Raw genomic sequence first — 23,786 nt, forward strand, 5'->3', positions numbered from 1 at the left:
ATTGATTCCGTAATACTCCTTAGTTAACACCGGCGTCGACTCTGCAGTAATCTTAAGACAGCTGTAGATTTTGTTCGGAGTTGAACCTGGGATTTCACTTCATGATTTCATACTCAACGAATCATCGAATTTGGTGGTAGTAATGGATATAAGACTTAGAGTCCCATTTCCAAGTCGACTAATCTCGTCATAATGTTGTGTATAACACCATTTATTGTGCAACACGAAAGGTGTTGGTCCGAGATTACTCCCCTCAGACACGCTAGATAGTACAGTTGAGTGGATTCGTGATGACTTGATCAAATATTACAGCTTAAAGTACTGTTTATTTAGAATTCTGTCACTCGGTTTTATAAACAGTAGCGCCACCAGTGGCGCTTTATACATCTTTCTTCTGACAGTTATGTGAAGATATTGGAGCACTCTTCCTAGTGATGCAACAGTTTTTGCATTCTCGTGCTTGTTTCAGTTGTGATTTACGATGGAACTGCAACGTAGAAAATTAATTTTGCACAAACACTTGGAAAATCCATCTTGATCCGGGAGAAATATTGCTAAAGTCCTCAAAATCGCGCCTTCTACTGTTGGATATGTGTTGAAAACGAAACCGAGAACGTGAAGAGATCACTAGAAAGGTTCAACAAAATCGTCGTTCAGGGACAGTTGATCGTCAGCTGAACTGGAAGGTGTTGAGAACGTTCAAAGCCAATCCTGGACTTTCAGATGGGGATGTGGCAAAAAATACGGCGCAAACATAAGTACCGGTAGAAGAATACAATTGAATACTGTTTTCGTGCCTCATAGCAATCTAACAGAACCCTGAAGCAAAACTTCATCGCCAAAACACGCGCCCGAAAATTGAATGACGAGGTTCTGACATGGTACACGGGTTGCATTCTTATGGATGACGAAACATACATAAAAATGGATTTTAAGCAAGTTCCTGGCCAGAAATTTTATGTTTCTACTTCACGGGGCAATGTCCACAACCAATATAAGTTCGTTTTTCATGATAAATTTGCCCGCAAACTGATGATATGGCAAGCCATCTGCAGCTGTGGGCTCAAAACAAGGGTTTTTTTTATTACAAACAGAACTATTAACTCAACAGTTTATAAAGAGCACTGTTTGGAAAAGTGTGTTTAGCCTTTTATCAAGGCTCATAAAAGCCTAATAAACTTCTGGCCAGATTTAGCATGCTGCCAATAATAATGTGGACAACAACTCGCATACTGTTGGAAAAAATAGCTACTTAAGTCGATAAATCGGATGTGCGGCGTCAGATGGGAGGAATCAAATGAAATGTCAGTGATTTTATCCGTACATCAAAATTATATTTTTTTGTTTTTGTTAGTTAAAGAACAACAATAAACCTTTCGTTTGATGTAAAAATTATATTTCTATATTAAACAATGCTCCTTTTACAGCTTGTGATGAGTGACCGAATTCTAAATGAACAGCGCTTAATGCGCGGACTAATGAATACGATCATAATTATACAAGGATACTTCATTACTAATCAAAAGTTTTTTTTAGGTATGCTAACTTTATATATAAATCGTTAGAGATACTGTCGAACGCAGCTTTCAGTTCTGTGTAAACACATTCTATATGTATATCCATGCAGCCCAAGCATTTCCATGCTAATTCAATCAAACAGTTTACACATAAACACGTATTGTTGAATTTAGTACTTTGCTTTAACGCTTTATTTCCAGCAGTTTGGATTAGAAGCGCATTAACGATAACGCAGGAAAACTCGTACCTAGTTTAGGGTCGTCCTTCTTGCATAATAGTGTCCACTAGTTCTTCCAGATTGCGGGAAGAATACGAAATTCCAGGCCAGATAAGGTGCAATGTAGTTACATATCTTCTTCAAACTGCTGATAAACACAACGATTAGAAATAATTTTCAAAAAAAAAAGTAATACGCCATCTTATCAAAACTCGAATTCTTATCGTCATTCTCTCTGATATCCTACAGCTGATGAAAGTTCATATCCATTTCCAGCAGAAATAATCATTTCTAACGTTTTGCCAGTTTTTTTTTATCTTTCTTCATTGTCATGCTGCTAACCTAAGCTTAAAATCGTCACGTTGAGATATTACAATAGCACCACCGGTCTTTAGCTGTCGATCCGCACCAATTGGACGTTGGAACCCATCCTCAACACATTATTCCACAGCTGCAAAAGGAACCCAACCCAATGTGGGGATAAAAACAAACTTTTTCAATAAAAAACGTACATACCGTACCACCGAACAAGGGAAGACATTCCGCCACGCTAGATGAGCATTGCAATGAGCGCTGGTTCTGGATGCATGTGGTCCAATCCAGCTCTCCCTGGTACCCAACCCCAAAAAACTTTCACGGCCATATGAGCTTGGCTCACCCTGCCCAGGGGACGGTCGAACGTGAACGTATTCGGAATGCAGCTGCACCGTTTCAAGTGCACTTTTATTTTGTTGTCACTGTAGTGCGCCGGATGCGGGCACGGTTGGTGGCCGTGGCATAATGCGGGGGAGGGTGAATATTACACAAATGACCCGCGATAAACACGGGGCATCACCGCAACGCTGCCAAGGGACAGAGCCGCCGCTCACGATGATGGTAGTGGTGCGTGATCACGCTTTCATCGATGTTCACGCCGGAGTACACAAACCTCCACAATTTGTTTATCGATTTCCATATCGAGGTTTCATGTGTCTCGTTCGTGGTGCTCCTTTCTCTACTGTAGTAATATCCACAGAGGTACGGTTAAGAGTGCAGCTACTGCAACATTGCACTCGACCACTTCGCGCGCGTACGAAGACAGTGAAGGGTGCAAAGGTATAAATAAAAAACAACAACACGAAACCAACAAAATAATCAAACCAAATGAGTATGAACATACGCTCGAACAGGACACTCGATGGAGGGTGTTGCATCGTGCTGAGCTGGTGGATTTGATGCTCATCCATGTTTAATTCGTCTCCACGTCAATAATAAACGATATCAAACGATTGCACAATACCCACACCAGGGTTCGAACTTCGTTCGCGCAAACTGGAGTTAAAGTATTATTAAAGGTGAACCGACGGGCGACACATCGGACCGAACCTGTAATATCTCAATCTCGCCATTAGTGTTATCTTTAAAATTATTACTTCCTGACGAAACGAACGATTTGGCACCGAACGAAAACACGAATAAAAAAATCCCCTTTTTAACAGTAATGATCACGAATCGTACACATGCAGTTGAAGTTGAGTTTTCAACGTGATTACTATTTTCTTCATTAATTTTCCACATGTTCACAAATTTTTCACGGAGTATGATTTTTTTGTTTTCTTTTGCGGTGCATTAATCAGCGGCACAGATCTTATCACGACGAGACCGGGCTAAAATCCCACACGAAACCCCCCCACCCTCGCAGGACTGAATATCCATCTACTGGTACATAAACAATGGAGGGAAAATTACATAAACTGGAAGGGCAATGGAGCAGTCCCCACAATGACGAGCTCTTCAAGCAGTAGTACCAACTGACTGTGCTACTGCTGAATTGGTAAGGTCTATTAAGGCTATCCACATGCTCAAAGAGATGATAGACCCGTACCAAAACAAATTGTATCCACCAAAAGACACGAGATATTGGATTGGATTGGTGGACGACACCTTTCTACCTTGAGCGCTGCAGATGAGTCCTGCAACCTACTGGTAATAACAACATATAGCAATGTTATACTCTTTTCTTGACTATTTATTTACCAATTAAATATCTTGTTCAGTACTCGACCTCCAATTACAACAAAAAATGAATGGTAATTTAAGTTGATTTCACATGTACAACAATTCATTGCAATTACTTACAAATTACTAAATAAATTCAATTAACATCCTTTACTAAAAAATATTCCACAGCATGATGCATACTTTTAAATGCTATTTGCACGCAAATTCTTCTTATACCTACCTAAACGCTGTTAACTACTGCTGTGCAAGATTTAAACTACTACTGACGCATTGGCCATACAAAGTGCATTCTTTGAGGCGTATTGAACCGGAAAATTTAAAAATTATTTCTGTTCAAAATCACTTTAATTATCTACAATAACATTTGATATTAAATCGCTCTGTACGAGATCGTGCATATTTTCCGGTACGCACTGTAACGCTAGAGCCGAACGGGAAGAATACAGCAATTACGAGCCAAGCAGTCGGCATCGCATTACATCCTACACGCGATTCGGGTGTTGCGTCGTTTCCCAAAGCGTTAGTACTGGTTCAACCGCGTGCACAACTAGCACACTAAAACACACCACACACAGTCGGTCGTTCAGTGCGGGATGACGGGAATTTTTGCACATCTTTCGCCCGGGTTGGAGACGGGTCCAGCGGAAAAGCCGCCACCACCAGATGCGAATGTGGTGGACGTACCGGTACTCGGTTCGACGGAGAGAACCAGCGCCCCGGGTCGCTCTAACTGTTTGCGTGCGGCCTATACGGATCTGCGCAATATGAACCGTGGTGCCATCCGGAACCGCTTGCGGCTGGTGCAGCTGGTAAGAAGCTTCTTGTGCGGGAGGGAATTAAACCGTCCACTTACTGATGCTGATTTTGTCGCTCGGAACAGCTACTGTCGATCGGTGCGTTGAGCCTAATCCGGCCGCAGTACAACGATGTGTTCCAGTGGACGACTCTGATTGTGCTGTGCCACTCGTTCGTGATTTCGTTCGTGCTGTTCTGGGACCGGCGGTGCAGCGGAACCATTGTCCGCAACCTGCTGCCACTGCTTAACTGGCGCCGGCTGGAACTGCAATATACCGCCGGTGTGACGCTGGTGCTGTACGTGCTCTCGTACACACTCATATTTGCCCACAAAGGCTACCGTGGGACCGTGGCGTGCAACTGGATATCCACCGTACTGTCAATGTTGACCGCGCTGGTGTACGGTGGCGAAACCTGGGTACAGCTCCGTGACATCTACGATGGCCGCTCTAATCTACCATAGATTCGGTGCTACGCCATTAATCACTTTGCTACTGGTAAGAGCAACAGAAACAAAACGTCAACAAAGAAGGGAACCGCAACCATTACACACCAATACACAAAAGCCAGCGTTTCGATGGGGTTACACCAGTTGCTTCGAATGTGTACGTTTAACTTTCACGCGAAGCTTGCATTAACTTTACCATCATACCGCCATCTAGCGGTAAACTATATGTACTTTGCTGTTCCGTACGCACACGCGTGCTAAAATGCAATAAATATTCTTATTCGTTGTTTGTGTTATAAACCTATTTTAGTTGTTGTTGTTTATTGTTTTTATATAGACTTTAAGCTGGGCAGCTTCGCCTCTTTAAACCTATTTTAGTTCTCTTTTTGTTTTGTTACAGCAATTACAAAATATTGAAGTATTGATTGAAGTTTGCTGTAACATGGTTGTATTGTGTGAAAAAAAAACAAACTCAAGTTATATGAAAACCAAGTTTGCATAAACCAGACCAGATGTCTAAGATATATATGTGGTCTTCGCCCCTCATAAGCACCTTCATAAATCTCCGAACTACTGGTGCCAGCATACCGACTACGATCGAAGTTAAATTTAACTTCCAGCAAACAACGAGCGACGTCTCCGCCCGCTCAGCACAAACTAAAACGCAGCGCCGCCCGAATGTGGGTGAGAATGTGGAATGCATTTGCATTTGCGTGCTACAAATCGCACCTACTTCCGAAGAAGCAGTACTAAAATCGGAGACCACCAAATCGGAGCAAGCGTACAATCGTATTACAATCTAGCGGGAACGGTTTTATTACTTCGACTGTAAACTTCCGGAAGCGCGTTAAAAGGGTAGGGAAGGAAACAGGTTCGGTGAAGGAGTTAGACTAGACGGCGCGACAGCCTGTTGCCGGGAATTTCCCGATGGTGAGCACAGGAGAAGAAATGTCTCCCCTTCACACACTGGACGCAGAACTGTACCAGCGTTCTTGGTCATCGCACCTTCCGCCCCATGCTCACACACCAATCTCGAAGGCAGTCTAATGGGCAGCGACCGTGACGGTGGAACATTGGGTGAAGCGTAACTGTGAGGACGCACCTTTACGGCACACCTTCGGTCAACTGCCAAACTGCCCTTGAGAATCTCATTCCGGTGGGTGTCGGAACACCCCGATCGCAAGAAAGCGAATTTGAATTATCCCCTCGTTAGTATCGCTGTGCTGCCCGGTTGCTCGTCAATTACCGAATCCGATAGGAATGTACACGGCAGGTTCTTCGCAGACGCGTCATCGATTGCCTTGCATCATGGGTCTGAAACCGCGCATGATATCACTCTCGAGTGGTTTTGTGCATTTTCGCCTGAACTCGGGATGTTAATCAGTTAATCAGTACTTCAACAAACCGTGGTGTGCGCGTTTAAAGAGTTGCTGGACGAACTTTGAATGACATCATCATGCAACAAAGAGCATTTGCGTGACGATGAAGAAGAAAGTGCATCGGAACAATAAATTCCGTTGTTTTGCAAAGGAACCCCATTCGATTCATATGGCCCCGGTCATAACCCCAAACAAGCGTCTTAAAATACAACAAGTTGTTTCTACGGGGTTTCGTTTGGTCCTCCAATGTGTCCTGCCATTACCATCACATCCAGCATAAAGAAAACATATTGGTAAACATTGCTCAACTCTCCTTTCCAGCCCTTAATTATTTATTTTTTGTTGCGATCACATCAGGTTCACTCATGGTGCAGGCGAGAAGACCAGCGAGTCTTACAAGAGGAATGACCAATTTCACTCTCGTTTCAATGCTCCCGCCACACAATACTCACACAAACACGCAACCGCAAAGCGACGGAACGGTCCGGCTGAATGTATGCGACTTCATCCAGACGGTCGCTGGTCTCGCAGGTCTCTCAGTCGTCATTGTACACTTCGCACGTGTGGAACGTTTGGACACTGTTGTTTCCGATAGTTCGTGTCTGCTGCCGGTGTTTTTTTTTTTATTAGTGCGTACAGTCCAGTCGCGTCGATTTTGTACAGTGTGTGCCGCTGATAGAACGTGTTCACATTTCCCATCCATCAACTCCGGTAGCGTATCAATCAAAAATACCAGCCCCAGCTAACTGCATTGAACAAGTAGATCAGGTTGTACATTATTGTTAGATTATTTTTGGGTTTGTTGAGTATTTGCAAGAAACAACCTGTTGAACGTACACCAACACCATCGGTCTGTAGGATATTGAGTTTAATGGAGTCCTCAAGAGTCCTCAAATCAATCGCATGTCTGCAAACAAATATGGTAGTGATCGTGCCTTTAAAATAGTAGGGTCTCCGGTATGGAAAGTTTCTAGACCACCAACCAACAACCTCCTGACCCTCCAGTGAAGGTGAAAATAAAGTTCTTCAACACGCGAGCAACCACCACAACACGCTGCTGTACAGAATATTGTTTGTTCTTTTCCCTCTCTTTCATACCGATGATGTCAGCACTGGGTGTTGGAGTTTTATTTTTAAACTCCGCGTGATCCGCCCGAGACCTGCATCATGACGGGTTGAGGTTTTTATACTTCCCTCCCGCTTGAAGGCAACCGAACGATACACGGTGGTCCAAAAAACTGGGGCGTTGTTTTTTTTTCAGGGATTCATTTTAGAATCTTTCAGCTGTGTTGATGTGCAAACGCCTGCCGGTGGCAAAGAAAGTATTCAATGCAACAGATTGTGTCCGCAATGATACGACACGTGCAGTGCCATTGTTGACGAGTAGCTACGAATCCTTGACACGATTTTCCTTAAAAGGAGATCTGTTCGTGCGTTCACGCTATATATTCTCCTCACCACGACGCCTTCGTTCCCTCGTGGGCCGGTACCTACATTCCTGATACAGCGTACCATCATCACTCCATACTCCTTCAGCGGAAAAGTTTTGAAGGACTACCACTTTGAAGAGACCTTTGTGAGGTCTTCACGTCTATACGATCAACCTTCAGCTAGGCGGTTTGTTTTCCGGTCGTCTGACATCATACCATGCGTCATCGATGCATCAGAAATTCAATTCAATCTCAACGGGTGTGTACTGTGTGCTCTTCCAGTTTTATCGCAATGACTGCAAATCTTATCATAGCAGGTTGCAAAGAATCTTGTGTCTACGTTGGAAATACAATGTTCAGTGCAACTGCAAGACGTTTACATTTCCATCCGCAGCTGTCACACAAAAATATCGCTACAACGTTTACTCCGCTGAGTGTGTTCTTGCGATCGGGAGAAGGATTTTGGGGTGTGTTTGTCTTGTTTGACCTAAATAGCTCTTACCCCTCATGAAACGCATCACGAATCGGCAAAACGATGCCCCATGCATATGGATTGTTACTGAATTTCGTTTACTGCTGTGCTCCCTACCACGGTCTCCATGATCATGGGGCTAGTGGGTGAAGCGAGGTACCAGTGACACGGCTTGCCCATTTGGTTCTACTCGAAATACATCATCGTGGTTGTTGTTTTTTTTTTTACGCGCGCATCGCAACGCCCACACGCGCATCCATTCATACGGCCTGTGAGCTGCCTGTTGAGTGCAGTCGCTTGTTTGTTGTGTTACTACTCTTCTACACGCAGCGCAGTATAGAAATTATGTCAGATATATGTATTTCTTCCTCACCTACAGCACAGTTTTATTGTTCCACTGGACCGCGGATATATTGCGGTATGAACGTTTGTTTATTCCACAGGGTTGCAGTAATCAGATAGACGTATAGTCAAGATTGGTTATTTAAATTAAAAGGTGTATGATACAGTTAATTTAAAATAGCTTTTATAATTCACTTAATTCCCCCCGCTTAACTATAAGAGTACAATTTAAAACAAGCCTATTTTCTGCACGTTGAATGTTTACAGCTTTTAAGCGCCTAACAGTTAGTTAGCGAAGACATACACCACACCGCGAAGGAACAGCGTTTGCCGCAAGATGTCGCACTCCGTCGTTATAACACGTACAACCACCACCACCACCAGCACATCACATGTTGTGCTCAACACAGGCTATCTCCGTACAACGCCCGGCCTTCTAAAGCTTGCCCAATTGGTATGTGTATTCTCGTATTCGTTCGTATTTTCCTCCAAAAACACCTTTGTTTTTCTCTCTACCTGGAAGAGTCTCGGTCGAGATTTTACCCCAGGACGAGCGGTGTTGTCCAACCACGGGTTTACCATGTGCGCTGTAGTGGTCAACACGATAAGCACCCGTTAATATGAACTCCATTTGTACGCTTCACAGATTATTGGTGCAGTGAATGTCGGTCTGGTTGCGTACTACATTCGGCGCTACCCGACCTCGAGTCTTCCAGCAAGTGCTGAGTTCTTCTTCCTGCTCATGGCGGTCGCTTTCCTGATCGGGACGTTCTGTCTGCTGGCATCCTGTCTCGTATCACTCAGCACCGGCGGTATCATCTCGAAGACCATCTATGAGCTAGTCTATCACACGATCGCTTTTCTGCTGTACCTCATCGCCTCGATTATGCTGCTGGTTGACGTCACTAACGGGCGATACTATCACACCATCAAAGATGCGTACATGGCCGCCGCGGTAAGCCCAATCACCTTTCAATACAGGGATGAAACCATTATCCCCACTGTGTCTCACTGTGATTTTGTTTTGTTGTATTCTACAGATCCTTGGACTGATCGTGTCCGCACTCTACCTCTTCAGCGCACTCCTCGCTCAACGTTCCTACCGGGGTATCTAAGGATGTGGGCATCTCTCGTACAGTCTTCCATCCAACGTTCAACTTCGCATCGCATCCCACACTCGCAAAATGAATGAACATCAAGGAAGGATGTAAAATTCCTTTAGTGACTATTCAAACGGGACAGCGGATTGGTGCTTTTGTACAAGTGTTCGATGCGATAGACTTCCTTGTTCCGTGTGCGAATTCCGTGTGTGTATTCCGTTTTGCCCTCTTCCCCTTCCATCCACAACTTCCTTCCCACTGCATCACTGTGTTTCTAACCAAGGTCGCATTTCGCGCCGAAGAAGGCGTTTTGTTGTTTAATTACTCGCTCTAATCTCATAACAGCTTGAAGGCTTTTACGCCAGTGTCGCAATGCTCGTGTATAATTGTATCGGTGTGTGCGTTCCTGTGTGTGTATGTGTGTGTGTGTGTGTGTGTGTGTGTTTGTGTAAAACGGAAACTAAATTCACTCCATGTTTATCGCACGCTGCTGAACGCAATGTACTTAGGGTATGAGAAAAGAGCACCCTTCGAAGCGCCTAAACAACACAGGCCAACACAGGTAACAGGAAACAATGTTATAGTCTTGATGCTAGCAGCAGTATTAAACATTTTATGGAAGTTAGTGCTGACATTTTCACCTCATTATCATTCAATTCTTTCATAGAATTTTTACACACATTATGAACAAAAATACGTTTACAGAACAATCAGGGGACTATTACTCATACCCAAATGCAGCGGCCTTTAACTGTATGTTTCCAGTGTGACGCTCTTACTTTATCAGCTAGGAATTGTTGAATCCGTCTGAAATATTATTATATCTCATAATGTTTGTTCTCAAACTGTACTCGTTTGTTCATCCAGTCCAGGAATATTTGTGTTTGTTTGTTTTTTTTTAATATAACCAATAGGAGTTTTGTATGTGTACGTCCGATATGGCAGCAGATCAAATAAAGATGGTTTTTATTATTAAACACAAAGCGTGCTATTTCTGTCCGGTAAAACATCTTTCTCTTTTTGCTTCCGTTTCATTCTGCAAATGCATTCCCCACTTTGTATCACCTTGTAAATCATCTTCCTGTTTTTTTTTTCGCCTATTTATAAGCAAAATATGATCCCGATGACACATCCGATCGTACTAGAGATGGGAATAATAACTGTTTTTGGTGAGTTGACTGAGGGTGAATGAGTGAACCACTATTTGACGAAATACTTGAACACAGCTGCAAGTTTTCTAGACTATTTAGGAGTGGTAATATGATTTGATATTGTATTTGATAAAGTTGGAATTGCACATTAATATGCAATGTGACGTCACATATTACTTGAACAAACAAATCTCTGACTTTATTTCAGAATAAAAATGTATGAAAATATTTAACAAATTACTCACCGCGGTAGCTAGCTAACGCACATGAGAATGTAAAACAAAAAAGAGTCATTAAAACCCCCCGTGGCGAGTGAATGCAACTCCTTCACTAGTACGTTTCAACCCGTTTTGGGTGATTGTGATTCAGAATCCCAAATGTGAATGACTCTTCGAACTGTATTAATGGATGTGAATCTCTATTTCAAAGGTTCATTAATCCTCTAAGATACAGGAATCATCTAAATTTTTAAACCAATTTTGTAAATAAAAAAATTCCCCCCAGCTACCATTCCGCTTGAGGCCTCTAAAGGACATGATCCGCCACTGCTCGGAAGATTCCTGAATCTTTTGAGGGTCGATTCTTCAATTGAATCACTCCTCACTAACGATTCATATGAATGACTCTTTTCAAAAGAGTCATTAAGTACGACACTAGTTCCTACTCACTCACTCACTCATCTTCGCTATGCACATCTCTAGGCTGGGAGTTTGTTGACTTTCATCCCCTTGTCTGGTTAGGGTTTAGTAGCGACCGGAAAGAAGCAAGCAACAAAATAAAAACTCTAGATATAAATAAACACCATTGCACCCTGTGCGCAAGCGGTACGCTAGACGACCCAATAAAAACAACTTCCTTCCGTATCCCTCAGGATCGACTTTGTTTGTAGGATAAAAAGAAACAACGGAAAAATCTCTGCGTGTTTTTGTGTGTGAGAAGGACAGAGAGATGTCGCACATATGTTGCCTTAGACAGATCGTAGACATCACATCTGTGCTCAGCAGCAACGCAAATAGGGTGACGCGCACGCACGCACAATCTGTGTGCGGTATGCGCCTGCGCTGGCTTCCCCGCCCACCGCGTCCGCATTCACACCGTTGAGTTCTATTTTTGCTCCACACTCCGCATCGACCGTAGCAGCCCAACGCGTTGTCGCGTACGAAGATATGCGGGATACGTCGCAGGAGGTCCTGCCCGTTTGGGTTTGGGCAGACGACAACACTTTTGGCCCCTAACGCACTGCTCAGTTGGTGCACGATCGACACCGAGGACGGTTCTGCTTGATTCACCCATGCCCTCGACAGTGCTACGAATGCCGGTTACCGGTGGAGGGCGAGGTGGTGGCCAGCTGCAGGAACAGCGGAACCGTGGCTTCCGTCTCGGATGCTGCCGGGTGTGCACGTGCGTAAATCTCGAGTTCTTCGTCTCCAAGAACGGAATCCTGAAGTGTTTCGAACTGGTACTGGGCTGGTTCTGTCAAACGATGTTGGTCCAGTTCGGCATGGACAGCGCGAAGGATATTGGGGAAGCGTTCTGGGGCTTCCTAACGACCTGCTCGGCATGTTTGCTTACCACCACCATACTGTTGCTGTGCTACACGATATCGTCTCGCACCTTCCATTTGGTGAGACAGTCTATCTTTGTAAGTATCAAGCCAGTGATGATAGGCCCCGTGCATTGCCACTATTAGCATCTCCATCACCTTCCACAGGAAGTGGTCTATAATGGATTGGCGTGCGCAATGTATCTCAGTGCGTCCTCTTACCTCGGGGTTGCAGTGAACGTGTTTCTGTACCCAAAGTTCCTGCTGTTCAAAACTACCGGCGGTATCCACAGTGCCTATCCAGCGATGACGGCAGTATACGTGAGTGTTTCCCAACATTTGTTGCAATTGCCACACTTCAGTGCAAAAAAAAAAATAATCCAATGACTCAACTTCATTCCCATTCCATTTATTTCCCAAACCCTGCTTGGTGTTCGATACGCAAATTTTCACAATATTCTAAAAATAATACTCTCGCGTTTCGTTTCTTAAAAATGAAACTTCCATAAAAAAACACCATCCTCCTATTTCTTGAACACCTTTTGCTCCTATTTTTTGTACATACACTTCTGAAGTACATGGGAGGTATCTTGGGACTAGTGTACGGTGTCGACACCTTTGTCGCGTACCGTCATCTGAAAGGATTTTCGTGATCCCTACTCCAGCATCCGCTGGCGGCTTGCGTGTATGCAACGTCGTGCTGTTGCCGTAACGTCCAATTGCAGCGCAACAGGCGCAATACGTATTTTAGCTCGACTGCTTATTTCCATATTGCATTTAATATTACGCACCAACCGGTGATGGTACATTAGACTGGAGGACTACTATTATACTGCAGCAAAAGCGTGACTATCGCTGTAGGCGTTTAAAGAAACCCTAGAGCCATAAGATGATGTATTTTATTGAATAAACTTTATTATCAATTCCCGTCACATGCAAGCGGTCGGTTGCGGTTTAGGCGTCCGAAGGGATCGCTTCTTACGGAAGATGCAGTCCCTCCCCTCCCTTCCAAACCACCCATTTCCTTCCCTCTACTCTCGCTTCAATTTCTTCCTCACTGCACAACAGGTCAGAATGCGGGGCGAAAGCGTTACACCCAGCACAGGACAAACGATGTGACGCACCGCATGAGAGAAACACGCACGCGAGTAACGCCGTAACCGCGGATCGTACCGTTGTAACGTTGGAGAAGGACAGCGTGCACCGCATATTTCAGCCGGCATCGCACCGAACAACAACTCAGTCGACCGACAGACTGCACCGGATGCTGATCGTGCGCGCGATCGTACTGCCGCGAGTGGCGCAAACCGTACATGTACATCAAAAGCTGTTGACCAACAACCGCTAGCATCAGTTAAGTATCGGGTAAACAAACAGCTGAATGTGTGTGTCAGGATTAAGTGACTGCGAAAAGTTTTTGCTGTTTGTTTGTGAAAAAGCGGTGCGAATTTTAGAACGGAATAGGAAAATTCAAACAGTGAAGTCAGCGAAAATTTCAAAATTGGCAGATTGTTCTCGCTTGGTGTGTGACGTCCTGGAAGGAGCTTTTCCCCCATCCCTGCTGGGAAATCATCCTGCATGAGTTTAACCCTCGCACAGCAATCAAACCGTACAGTTTTTCCGCGCCATCAACACATCCACGAAGAAAACGTTCGGACGGTAACCGATCAACAAAAGGCACAAACGACGCAAAATACGGCGACCGAGATTCGTCGCTCCTGGTGGCCAGTGACATTTCTATAAATAACGAACCCTTCTACCCCATTGCACGGCCACGACCCCGTTAGGGGACGGTTATTTCGTGATACCATAACAAAACGTGTGCAGGTTAACGAAACCCAATCAGAGCAACGTGTGTGTGTGTTCGGTGGTACTTTCTGACGTGCGTACGCAACAACGACACTCTTCGCTTAGCCACCGACGGCGATCGGGCAGGATCAAACCATCCGAGAATTCCCCCCTCAAAAACCCGTCAACGAAGCATCGGACGTGCGAGTTTTGGATTTTCCCGCCCCAAGCTAGCCTTGGCAGGGTTCGCCGAAGCAAAACCCGTCGATAAATCCCACGGTTTCGGGGCCATCGTACTTGGTTTGCGCCAGGTCAAACCTTGGGGACATTGGGTGCCACCAACCCCAAAAAAACACGCTCACCTTCAGTGGCATCGGGTGGGTAATACTCCAATTCTCCGGCCTCGTCGAAAAGCAGGTGGGTGTAGCGCTGCGGTTGGTGACCCCCAGGGAGTCCACCGTATTCTACCCGGTAGTGCGCCCGCACCCATTGGCAGCCGTGATGGAGCTGAACGAGCACAGCCTGCCGGAGATGACCGAATCGGACCTGAACATGGTACAGGCGGCGGCCTACACCGCCAAGCTGATCGGGCGTGAGAGCGAAGGTAAGTGGCGTGTAATGACAATACTATTAAGCGGGAGAACAGAGTGCGCGCGCGCGCACCAACAGGTGAAAGCGACCTTGCCAATGGAGCGAGAGTAGCTCGGCAGTAGATCAAACGCCCTCAAGGTGACGCACTCCGCCACGTTGTGGCGCTCTACGTACACCACGACGAGGTGTTGTTGTTTTTCACCCAATTTTTCCACGCAACACCCACTGGAGACATTTGCATAGCGAATGGTCGCCGCGTCGTGCTCATTCTACGCGCGCGTTCTATTCGCGCGTGCCTCACGTTGCGCGCGGTGAAAGTGATGTACCGTTTCGAGATCGGACACGCGAACCTTTTCGGGGACACCATCGGAGATGGGGTGGCTGAGGAGGGAGATAATGAGTGGTGGAGAAGTGGGAGGGCAATTATTATCATTATCAAACGCAGCTCGCTCTAGAACGTGCAAATATGCTTGCCTCCGGGAGGGTGATACCGATTATTCTACCAGCTCTCCTTGTTGGCTGTCGATCGCATACCGTTCCCTTCAGCCCACCGCGACTCGCCTGCTCGCGCACCGGCTGCTGGCGTTAAACGGCGAAAAGGCCAACCAGCTGATCAGACCATTGGGGGAGTAAGCGACTGTCAGGCTGAGGCGCATTGTTATGCCCCACCAAGAATGCCATTATCGTTCGAAGCGACTCGCGATGCCCTTTCCCTGGCATTGTTTTGCTGCAATTTAGATATTTGCGTCCAACAGCACGAATTAGTTTGTTAAAAATATATTTGCACAACCAAACAACACAACGCTCCTAGCAATACAGTGACCAGGGGATGCATCTGACTTCCAGCAATATCTGCTTCAAATAGCTCCTCATATGCAAGCGTTCGCTCGATACTTCCATTCTGTCAACGATGATTAATTGGTGTGTTTTATTTCCTTTTGGCATTTAAATCTCTTACGAGGAATCGTTAATGTTCATTCGTTTCGTGGTTTGGAAATACCCAGTGAGTCCCGCTACACACCGGTTTCACATGATGCAGGAGTGTGAATCTCGCAGGGTTAGGGGTTGTAAATGCTGGAAATGGGTGTTATAAGGTTATAACTGCCACTTAGCTGATAATTTTGCATACTATTATCCGACTGCATTTGTGCTTTACATTTACACCTGAAAACCACAACCCCCCAAGCATAAGCAAACAGCCGGAAGGGATTTCCCGCACCGGACACGTGTTGTTTCCGAAAAAAACCGAGTTTAATAAACACACCGTGCAAATTGCTCTTTCTATAGCTTTGTCTGTTTTGCTACACATTTTCCCCGCACTGGTGACAGTGTGTCACTGTGGGACGAATTTCACCACCAATGTTTGAATCAGCTGTTGAGGGACGAGTATGAGATGTAAATAAAATAAAAACAGTCATCCATTGTTCCACTGGTAATTCGAATGGAACGTATGGCAGGGAAGAAGGGGGTGAGTTTTCATTTTTTTTTTTTTATAAAAGCTCACAACCCCTTCATGGCTGGATGGAATAGAAAAGTAAATAAAAAGAGGTGACTGCGTGAAATAGCGAATGTTCAACCAGGGTTGCAAATTTGACCGGTTTTTTTTTTTTTTTTGTTATTTTTTGGTTTGTTTGAATTCGAGCACAATCGTCTGAGGTGGGTGATGAACACCAACTGGGTTGAGATTACGAACTGATAATGATGCTACTATGCCGTGGAGACAGAGCCGTGCAATTGTGCATACGCAACAGCATTAAAGCACACCAGAGATACCATGCATGTAATTGCCGCATTAGACTGATCCCATCTGAAGAAGAGAGAGAGAGGAATGAGAGAGAAAGACAGGAGTAGGAAGAGCGTTGGCCCCAAAACTTCAAGCTGGTCATAGCGTGAAGACACGAAACACCTCATAAAGAGCTAAATGTTCCAATGCATGGTTATGTTATCCTGGTCATTGAGTACCTCTTGCCTAATAGTTACTTGCAAAACGTAATCAAGTTCTGTTCATGTTCACATTAAAAACTATACCACGTTAAGACCATCTCTTATGACTTATATGAGGATCTTACATCTTCAAGTATCAAATGACTTGCAGCAGGTGAATTGTATTGAAACAACAAGTGTTTTCTTAATGGGAATTCGCGGGCGCATAGCGAGTTCTCAGTAAATTGATGAAGTCTCTCTCTCTCTCTTCTTGGCGTAACGACCTACTAGGTCATGCCTGCCATTCCTGGCTTACTAGACTTGTAGGATAGTCAGTCCTTTCTACGGCGGATTGGTCCGAAAGGGATTTTGGACCGGTCCTGCCGTGGGAAGACCGACGCCTCTATCAATACACCACCAAGTTCTGTTCCCTCAGAGTATCGTTGAGATATCATTGAGGTATTAATATATCTACGTCGACATCATTTATCAACACAATTATTTAATTATTTAATAGCTAATTTATCTGCCTTACAGACTAAATCGATATGCTCAGAATAGCAATCTTGAATATTTATAATAGTTGGCAGCAAAGAAAAACAATTGATGATTTGAACAAGATTATGCTTTGCCATGCCATGTTGTAGAAGTATATCAACAACACATATACTGGATTAGAAATTAATACGAGCGAATAGCGAGCGTTCAACCAACCTCTTCTTTTTTACGAATGACAATGATCAACGTCACATGCCAGGTGATGGTGGATGGAAAGCTCTCAGGGCCCTTTGCTACCACCAAGAGTCTGCGCCAAGCAGATTGGCTAGCTTGTCTACTCTTCAACCTAGCACTAGAGAGGGCCATCCGCGACTCGGAGGTGGAAACTTCGGGGACCATCTTCTATATGTCAACCCAGATCCTACGTCATACTACAGTCTGAGGAAACTTCGCCACTCAAAACACCTGTCGCGACGAACGATGCTGGGACTATATAGAACTTGTACCCACTAACCCCTCTGACACATGGTCTTTGTCCAAAACTGACTAAACCTTCTTAGTCTTGTGCGAGAGGAAGATGTTCACAAGGTATTTTGGCCCTATATGTGTGACAGTACAATGGAGGAGCCGGATGGCGAATTCTACGAGCCGTACGATCTACTGTAGGATTAGACTCGCAAGGCTCCGGATGGCTGTTCACGTCATAAGAATGCCACCGGATGACGCAGTCCGTAGAATCTTTTTCGATCGTCCACTTCGACAGAGGAGGCATGGAAGGCCCAAATTGAGATGGAGTGATGACGTTGATGCGTTGAAGAAAGGCCGGGATAGGCAGACGACGGCACTCGACCGTGAGTGGTTTAGAGGTCTCGTGGAGTAGACTTTTAATGTGAATGTACTTTACTTACTTCGAATACTTGGAAGTTTACATGTATTAGCATAGGAATAGCAAGTTCGTAAAACTTGCCTCTTGAAGATATTTCTAGTCAAGTGTTCGCTGCAGATTACATTCAAGTCATTAGTATCTTTATAATTCCACGCTACTAGTACGACTTCAGGAAATAGTTGGGATTCCATTAGAGTTTTAGTTTATCCAAGTCAACAACATACAACACAACTCTATTAAAGAGCTTAGAATATCAATCTTGGTGGTTTGAAATAGCTGGCAACAAAAAAAAGGTGGTAATTTAAACAAGATTCCGCAACAACACATTCCCAAGTTGTAGAAATACAGCAACAACACACATTAGGGTATCTGAGCAAAAATTGAACACACAAACTTCTTCAAGGGTTAGAATTCTTGTCACGTGATCTTACGCTACTGGAAAATTCCATTTGGAAGTTATTTCTCTTTTTTTAAATATATTTACCTCTACAACATATAAGACAATTCCATCGATATGCTCAGAATTGGAGATCTTGGAGGTTTTAAATAGTTGGCAGCACAAAGAGGTGTAAATTTAAAGATGGTCCAATGTAGAACATTCAGTCCACGAATTACGGGCAAAGAAAATTTTATCAGCGAATAGTTCCAATTCTTCCAGTTTAATTCCCAATCAAAAGCAACTGTTTGCTCTTAAACAGTACCGCCCAAAGGAGAGTGATCATACGCGATCGTACCGACGCAACTGTCAGTTTGTTTGCAGTGCGTTGATGGGCACGGTCATAGACAAAGTTTTAATAGGCAGGTTGCGATTCTCGTGCACCGTTCCATAGTGTACCGTGGCTCTGTATACACCCATTACCCAACCAGCTTGCATGAGTGGGAGACATCACAAAACTCGCCACAGTACAAAATAAAAAAAAAACGACTTCGCTTTTGGCGATATGGCGACGTGATCACGTGTTTGAAGGCGATGTTCGCTGTGGTGATCCCGGGTTAGCGGGACGGTTATCACAACCCCATCCCGATCGTTATCGAAACATCCAGAGACCGATAATCAGTCGGTAAGATTCCGGCCCCCGAAATGAACGACATCATGGCGCCCGGTAATTCAACGCAGCGGTGATGCGGTGGTACGGGTGGGATTTATCATCTGCCGCCCATCTGTACCGGCCGTACGATGTGTTTATATTTTTGCTAGTGCCGGGATGACGAATGAACAATGGCACATTTAGCGAGCACGCGGATCCGAAACATCATGACGTCTGGAGCGCATCCCGAGTCCCCGGGCACCGTTGACGTGCGATACACCGTGACTTATAAATCAGCTAATCGAATTCGCATGCGGTCCCCCGCAACGCCACGTCGCGTACCGAAGACTTAGGGAGCACGGAGAACGAAGGTTGGAAGTTTCCGCCTGGAGTGGAAAACAAGAGTCAGCATAACTGACACGAGCCGCTGGCTGAGGTGCGTCAGTGTAAAAATTGTACATAACGCGGAGGGGGGGGGGGGGGGGGAGGCAACAAACAAAATCTCCACTCACCCTCAATCATTTGCTTCCCAACGCGGGCTTAACCATCGCGTTCTTGAACCACTTTCGACGGCGTTCGAGAAGATTCCAACATTTAGGCATTCGAAAACGAACGTCAGCCAACCCGAACGTTAGATCGGCTGGTCGGATTTGGCGGTAAGCGATCAATTATGGGGTGCCTTCTGGAAGAATCCGTTGGGCAACCGTTGCCGGCAAGCGCTTAACACGATGATTGCCGTTGTGGTGAAATCACAGCAGCAGATTAACCGCACAGGAAGTCGCGATGCACTTGACGACTGATCGACCCCGCTCCCCGTACGATGACGGGTCGGGCGAAGCATACCCCGAATGTGAAAGACGGTTACGCACCGGGCGCAATGCTGCAAACGGCGGGTATGCCATTAACGGCTGTGATTTGCCTGATACGCGGGGCATCGTTAGCTTGCACTTAGCAAACACCTCCAGCAGCAGCTGAACCGACACTCACCGGGAAGTAGTGCATGACGAGCCGCCCAAGTCCGCACTACTTGTGCGCAATCTAGATCGAGACGGATCGGATCGGATGTTGAACATCGACGTTTCGCGCACCCTGCCCTAATGAAGCTGTCAGGTGCATTAGCGAAAACACACACATTCGCACTTTAGCGAGACAGTCTTGCGGCCTGGTACAACCTTGAACCCGGCTGCGTGCGGCGGTAGCACTTCCAAAACCGGGCAACCGGTTCAGCCTCAACCATCGATGTTGCCTCGCTCAAGGATGTTTGCCTCCTTAGAATGATAAATTCGAGCAATCGTTTAAGCGGATCAAAACAAACCCCCCTCCCCCACCTCCACCCCCTTTTCTTCACCCTGGTTCGCCGGGTTTGGTCCAGTTTGGGAGGGGAATTCAGCGGTTCAGTGACTGTCGGGACCGTGCCACCCCCTTCCGGGGATGGCAAATGGCTACCAATTCCGCACCGCCATCTTATATCGTCAATCGGTGCCCTTCAAATGTACGCCAAGAAACGCTTATTTGCTGCACGCGTGTGACTTCTGCGTGTCAACGTAATGAGTGCATATTTAACGGTTGGTAGACGCACCGCCTTCAGCACCCCAACATTGCACCTCCGGCCGGGGCGTTGCCATTTTACCGACAACTGCGCCTCCAATATCCGATCCAAGGATTGCCATCAATCATGCTGGGGTGCCGTCGAACCGGGGAACGGGGTGAATTGCTGCTCCACGCACGGTTGGATACATCATCGGTTGATCCCACCGTAACCTTTCCGTGAGATTAATTTCGCTTCGCTTGCACCGCCGGACCGCAAAATTCGTAAGGATTCCGTCACGAACGAAACAAAAAGTTTGCAACAAGCAAACAAACAAAACCAACATTAAACCTCAAATGTCGTCCGGAACGGCATTACGATAGAGCACCTGTACGGCCCTGGGGTGTCCCTAAGTGGCGAATGGGGCTTCCTACTGGCGAGACGGTGCTACACCATTACGACACGAACCGAAGCCGTGCCGAAGAGCGACACCTACGGTGGGAAAACCACCACACCACCGAAGGTCTTCTCGCTTAATGCACCTCATGTTAACTTCATCCGCCGTGACAGTAGCACTCTGCACGCATGCATCGTGTTCCGTTCCGAAAACTGCAACGCGTCCATCAGCTCTGTTACGTTTGCGGGAGATGTGTGGGCTAACTCGTCCAGTCAGAACTGGTACGAGATCATGCGTTACGGTGGAAGATAATGCTAACACTGTTGTGGCAAACGGCTCACTACGAGTGGCTCTTTTTACCATGAAGAGACAAAACTATCCTGGGCAACCAGTGAAAATATACCCTCTTAATTTATTTTCATTTCCTGTAATTAATTAATGTAATTTCCTTGTAATTAATTTCACGTCTGCCCATTCTGAAGAAAATAAGAAAAGTATAGTCAAATACATGTTTCTTGATGTTCCAATTTGAACCGGCGATGAGAAAAAAGTATTTGTCTCTTGCATGTTATTCGCGCCTAGAGCCACTACTATCAGGAACATGTTTGCTTAAATGTGGAAAAACAACATCACCTTCAAGATGTGCTCCCTTCGTTGAGGATTTCTATCATCTTTTCCTGCAGAATCTTTTTCCTTGGCTCCCTGACTTCCCAACTTATTTACATTTTTGGCGATTGCTACGCGTCCTTGTTATGCTGCGGTCACCCAACTTTTCTGGTTAACGCATCAACGCCATCACTCCATCTCAATTGCAGCCTACCAAGCCTCCTCTGTGCATGTGGACGATCTAAAAAGACTTTACTGGCTGGGTCGTCCGGTGTCATTTTCATGACGTGACCAGCCCAACGGAGTCTGATTCTCTGCATGGTAGTGAGTTTATCCTTGTCGTGCCTCTATAAAAAATAGGAAAGTAAGGAAAAGAACTTCCGAGTAAATCCATAACTTACGGGATGAGTCCTGTTTCTGTTTTAATCTGTTTTAAAGGATGAAACCTCTAAGATTCATAAATCAGCCAACATTTTCTTTTCCATAATGTATCACCCCCCTACAAACAAAAATAAGAGCTCAAAATATTTTAAATGCTCGTTATGTGAGATTGCTGTTCGTTATGCGAAAAACTTGTTGCTAGTGGGTTGATTGTAATAGCTTATAATAAATTGTTGAATTTATAGCTACCGATTATAATTACGCCACAATGAATATTGTACGAGTTGCGTGTCAAACCGCTAGTAGACCCTGGCAAAATGTATACGCCTAAATGTATGCAACTAGTTGCAGAAACACGTGGTAGGCGCTTGTAACTGTTTTATCTGCTTATTATAATTCCAACTCAAACAATTAGTTGAAATTCAAACATAATCTTCCTTAATCTCGATTGAAGGGTAATCCTTTTGAAAAACGGTGCCTTTGTGTCAATTCTGATACCAAGCGCTAATATCTACCATAGTAGTAATGCACAGTACCAGATTTATGAAATTGTATACATGCACTTGATATAAAGCAATAGTAAATAAAAGTGTATCTCAATGAGTATAATATTCCTTTTAAGCATAAAATATTGTGATTTGCATACATTCACAATATATTGTAATATTTCGTACAGCTAGCATCCTATAGATGGCGCTAGTTGCAGATACTTTGTTTTCCTAAATGACATGTAGATGGCGCTCGTGTCTTTTTTTTTAAATTTTTTAACATATTTGGAACATACATTGCAGTAAAAAAAACGGTAAAAATAGACAAATAGGCCTCAATAATATTACAGCTAAGTGCTTTCCAGACCACCCATCTACAAACAGGCCGATTATTATTTAATTATTTTGCTGTCAGTGTCACTGCCAACCAAAATAAAGGCACTTAACAGTGGAATAACTTTTTAATGCGCAATCCGATGTCGATGCAGTATGGGGATGAAAATTAACTAGACTCTTTTAGTTTCCACTACTTCTGATAATCAGCCTAAACTCATGATCGTTTTCATGTTATGGCTTTTCAAAATTGACATGATGTTTTATACGTCAAAAATTATTATTCAAGTTTTCAAAAAATCAATTCAAATTTTCATATGTTTACCACTGCACTTTATCGAATTCTTCCAACAATAGTAATTTTAAAAAATGTTTTCACATAATAAGCCATTACCGTAAACAATAGATCTAATATTACTGGCACTCACGATGAACGAATGGCAATAAAATAAATATCTCGGAAAGCTGCTACATTTAGGTTAAGATACTTACAATGGTTCTAAGAATTCTTATATTTCCTCAACCAACAGTACCGATGGTGTCGATGGATGGCGAGGCCCACCCAAACATGACTCTGGCCGCTGTTGGACTCGGTGTACTTGTAGCACTGATCATTCTCCTCACGCTGATCGCCTTCATAACACGCCGTGAGCGAAGGTAAGCACCGCTCAACGCGATTATCCAGTCTATTAACTGCCGCACTTCACTGCTGTTTCACCCCCTCGCAAACAGTTCGCAAGCAAAAGACCCGCAGCAAGACAGTGCCGTAAACACAACCGCTACCGGAAGGACGAAACCGGTTGAGGCGATCGCACAGAAAACACCGGCCGGACCGCGCAGCGTAACGTTTGCGAACGATTTGGAGCTGGTGGACGTCGTTACTCGCATGTGATGGGGTTGTGGGGGTTGCATCCCCAACAAAGGAAAGGAACTGAACATAAGG

General features: G+C 44.9%; 4 protein-coding genes across 4 annotated transcripts; all 4 read left to right on the forward strand.

The window, feature by feature from the left end:
- The first annotated feature begins 4,329 nt into the window (after positions 1 to 4,329).
- On the forward strand, positions 4,330 to 4,994 carry LOC128710425 (uncharacterized). Its single transcript, XM_053805482.1, has 2 exons — positions 4,330 to 4,545; positions 4,617 to 4,994. Exons 1-2 carry the CDS (start codon positions 4,330 to 4,332, stop codon positions 4,992 to 4,994), a joined length of 594 nt encoding a protein of 197 aa, XP_053661457.1.
- Positions 4,995 to 8,939: 3,945 nt separating this feature from the next.
- Positions 8,940 to 9,717, forward strand: LOC128709921 (uncharacterized). Its single transcript, XM_053804961.1, has 3 exons — positions 8,940 to 9,056; positions 9,249 to 9,557; positions 9,643 to 9,717. Exons 1-3 carry the CDS (start codon positions 8,940 to 8,942, stop codon positions 9,715 to 9,717), a joined length of 501 nt encoding a protein of 166 aa, XP_053660936.1.
- A 2,427-nt stretch (positions 9,718 to 12,144) lies between these two features.
- On the forward strand, positions 12,145 to 13,049 carry LOC128709219 (protein singles bar). Its single transcript, XM_053804205.1, has 3 exons — positions 12,145 to 12,495; positions 12,565 to 12,717; positions 12,972 to 13,049. Exons 1-3 carry the CDS (start codon positions 12,145 to 12,147, stop codon positions 13,047 to 13,049), a joined length of 582 nt encoding a protein of 193 aa, XP_053660180.1.
- A 1,636-nt stretch (positions 13,050 to 14,685) lies between these two features.
- LOC128713647 (uncharacterized) lies at positions 14,686 to 23,735 on the forward strand. The gene is made up of 3 exons (XM_053808513.1): positions 14,686 to 14,788; positions 23,374 to 23,500; positions 23,576 to 23,735. The coding sequence occupies exons 1-3, from the start codon at positions 14,686 to 14,688 to the stop codon at positions 23,733 to 23,735; spliced, it is 390 nt and encodes a 129-aa protein (XP_053664488.1).
- Positions 23,736 to 23,786: the final 51 nt, after the last annotated feature.

The sequence above is a fragment of the Anopheles marshallii genome, chromosome X, assembly GCF_943734725.1.
Source record: "Anopheles marshallii chromosome X, idAnoMarsDA_429_01, whole genome shotgun sequence".
NCBI classification, from domain to species: Eukaryota; Metazoa; Arthropoda; class Insecta; order Diptera; family Culicidae; genus Anopheles; species Anopheles marshallii.

Coding starts and splice junctions, on each gene's coding strand:
- LOC128710425 (XM_053805482.1), top strand. CDS start 4,330: ATGACGGGAATTTTTGCACATCTTTCGCCCGGGTTGGAGACGGGTCCA. Junction 4,546..4,616: donor GCTTGCGGCTGGTGCAGCTG/GTAAGAAGCTTC, acceptor CGCTCGGAACAG/CTACTGTCGATCGGTGCGTT.
- LOC128709921 (XM_053804961.1), top strand. CDS start 8,940: ATGTCGCACTCCGTCGTTATAACACGTACAACCACCACCACCACCAGC. Junction 9,057..9,248: donor TTCTAAAGCTTGCCCAATTG/GTATGTGTATTC, acceptor TACGCTTCACAG/ATTATTGGTGCAGTGAATGT. Junction 9,558..9,642: donor ATGCGTACATGGCCGCCGCG/GTAAGCCCAATC, acceptor TGTATTCTACAG/ATCCTTGGACTGATCGTGTC.
- LOC128709219 (XM_053804205.1), top strand. CDS start 12,145: ATGCCCTCGACAGTGCTACGAATGCCGGTTACCGGTGGAGGGCGAGGT. Junction 12,496..12,564: donor TGGTGAGACAGTCTATCTTT/GTAAGTATCAAG, acceptor CACCTTCCACAG/GAAGTGGTCTATAATGGATT. Junction 12,718..12,971: donor CAGCGATGACGGCAGTATAC/GTGAGTGTTTCC, acceptor ACACTTCTGAAG/TACATGGGAGGTATCTTGGG.
- LOC128713647 (XM_053808513.1), top strand. CDS start 14,686: ATGGAGCTGAACGAGCACAGCCTGCCGGAGATGACCGAATCGGACCTG. Junction 14,789..23,373: donor GATCGGGCGTGAGAGCGAAG/GTAAGTGGCGTG, acceptor CTCAACCAACAG/TACCGATGGTGTCGATGGAT. Junction 23,501..23,575: donor ATAACACGCCGTGAGCGAAG/GTAAGCACCGCT, acceptor CCTCGCAAACAG/TTCGCAAGCAAAAGACCCGC.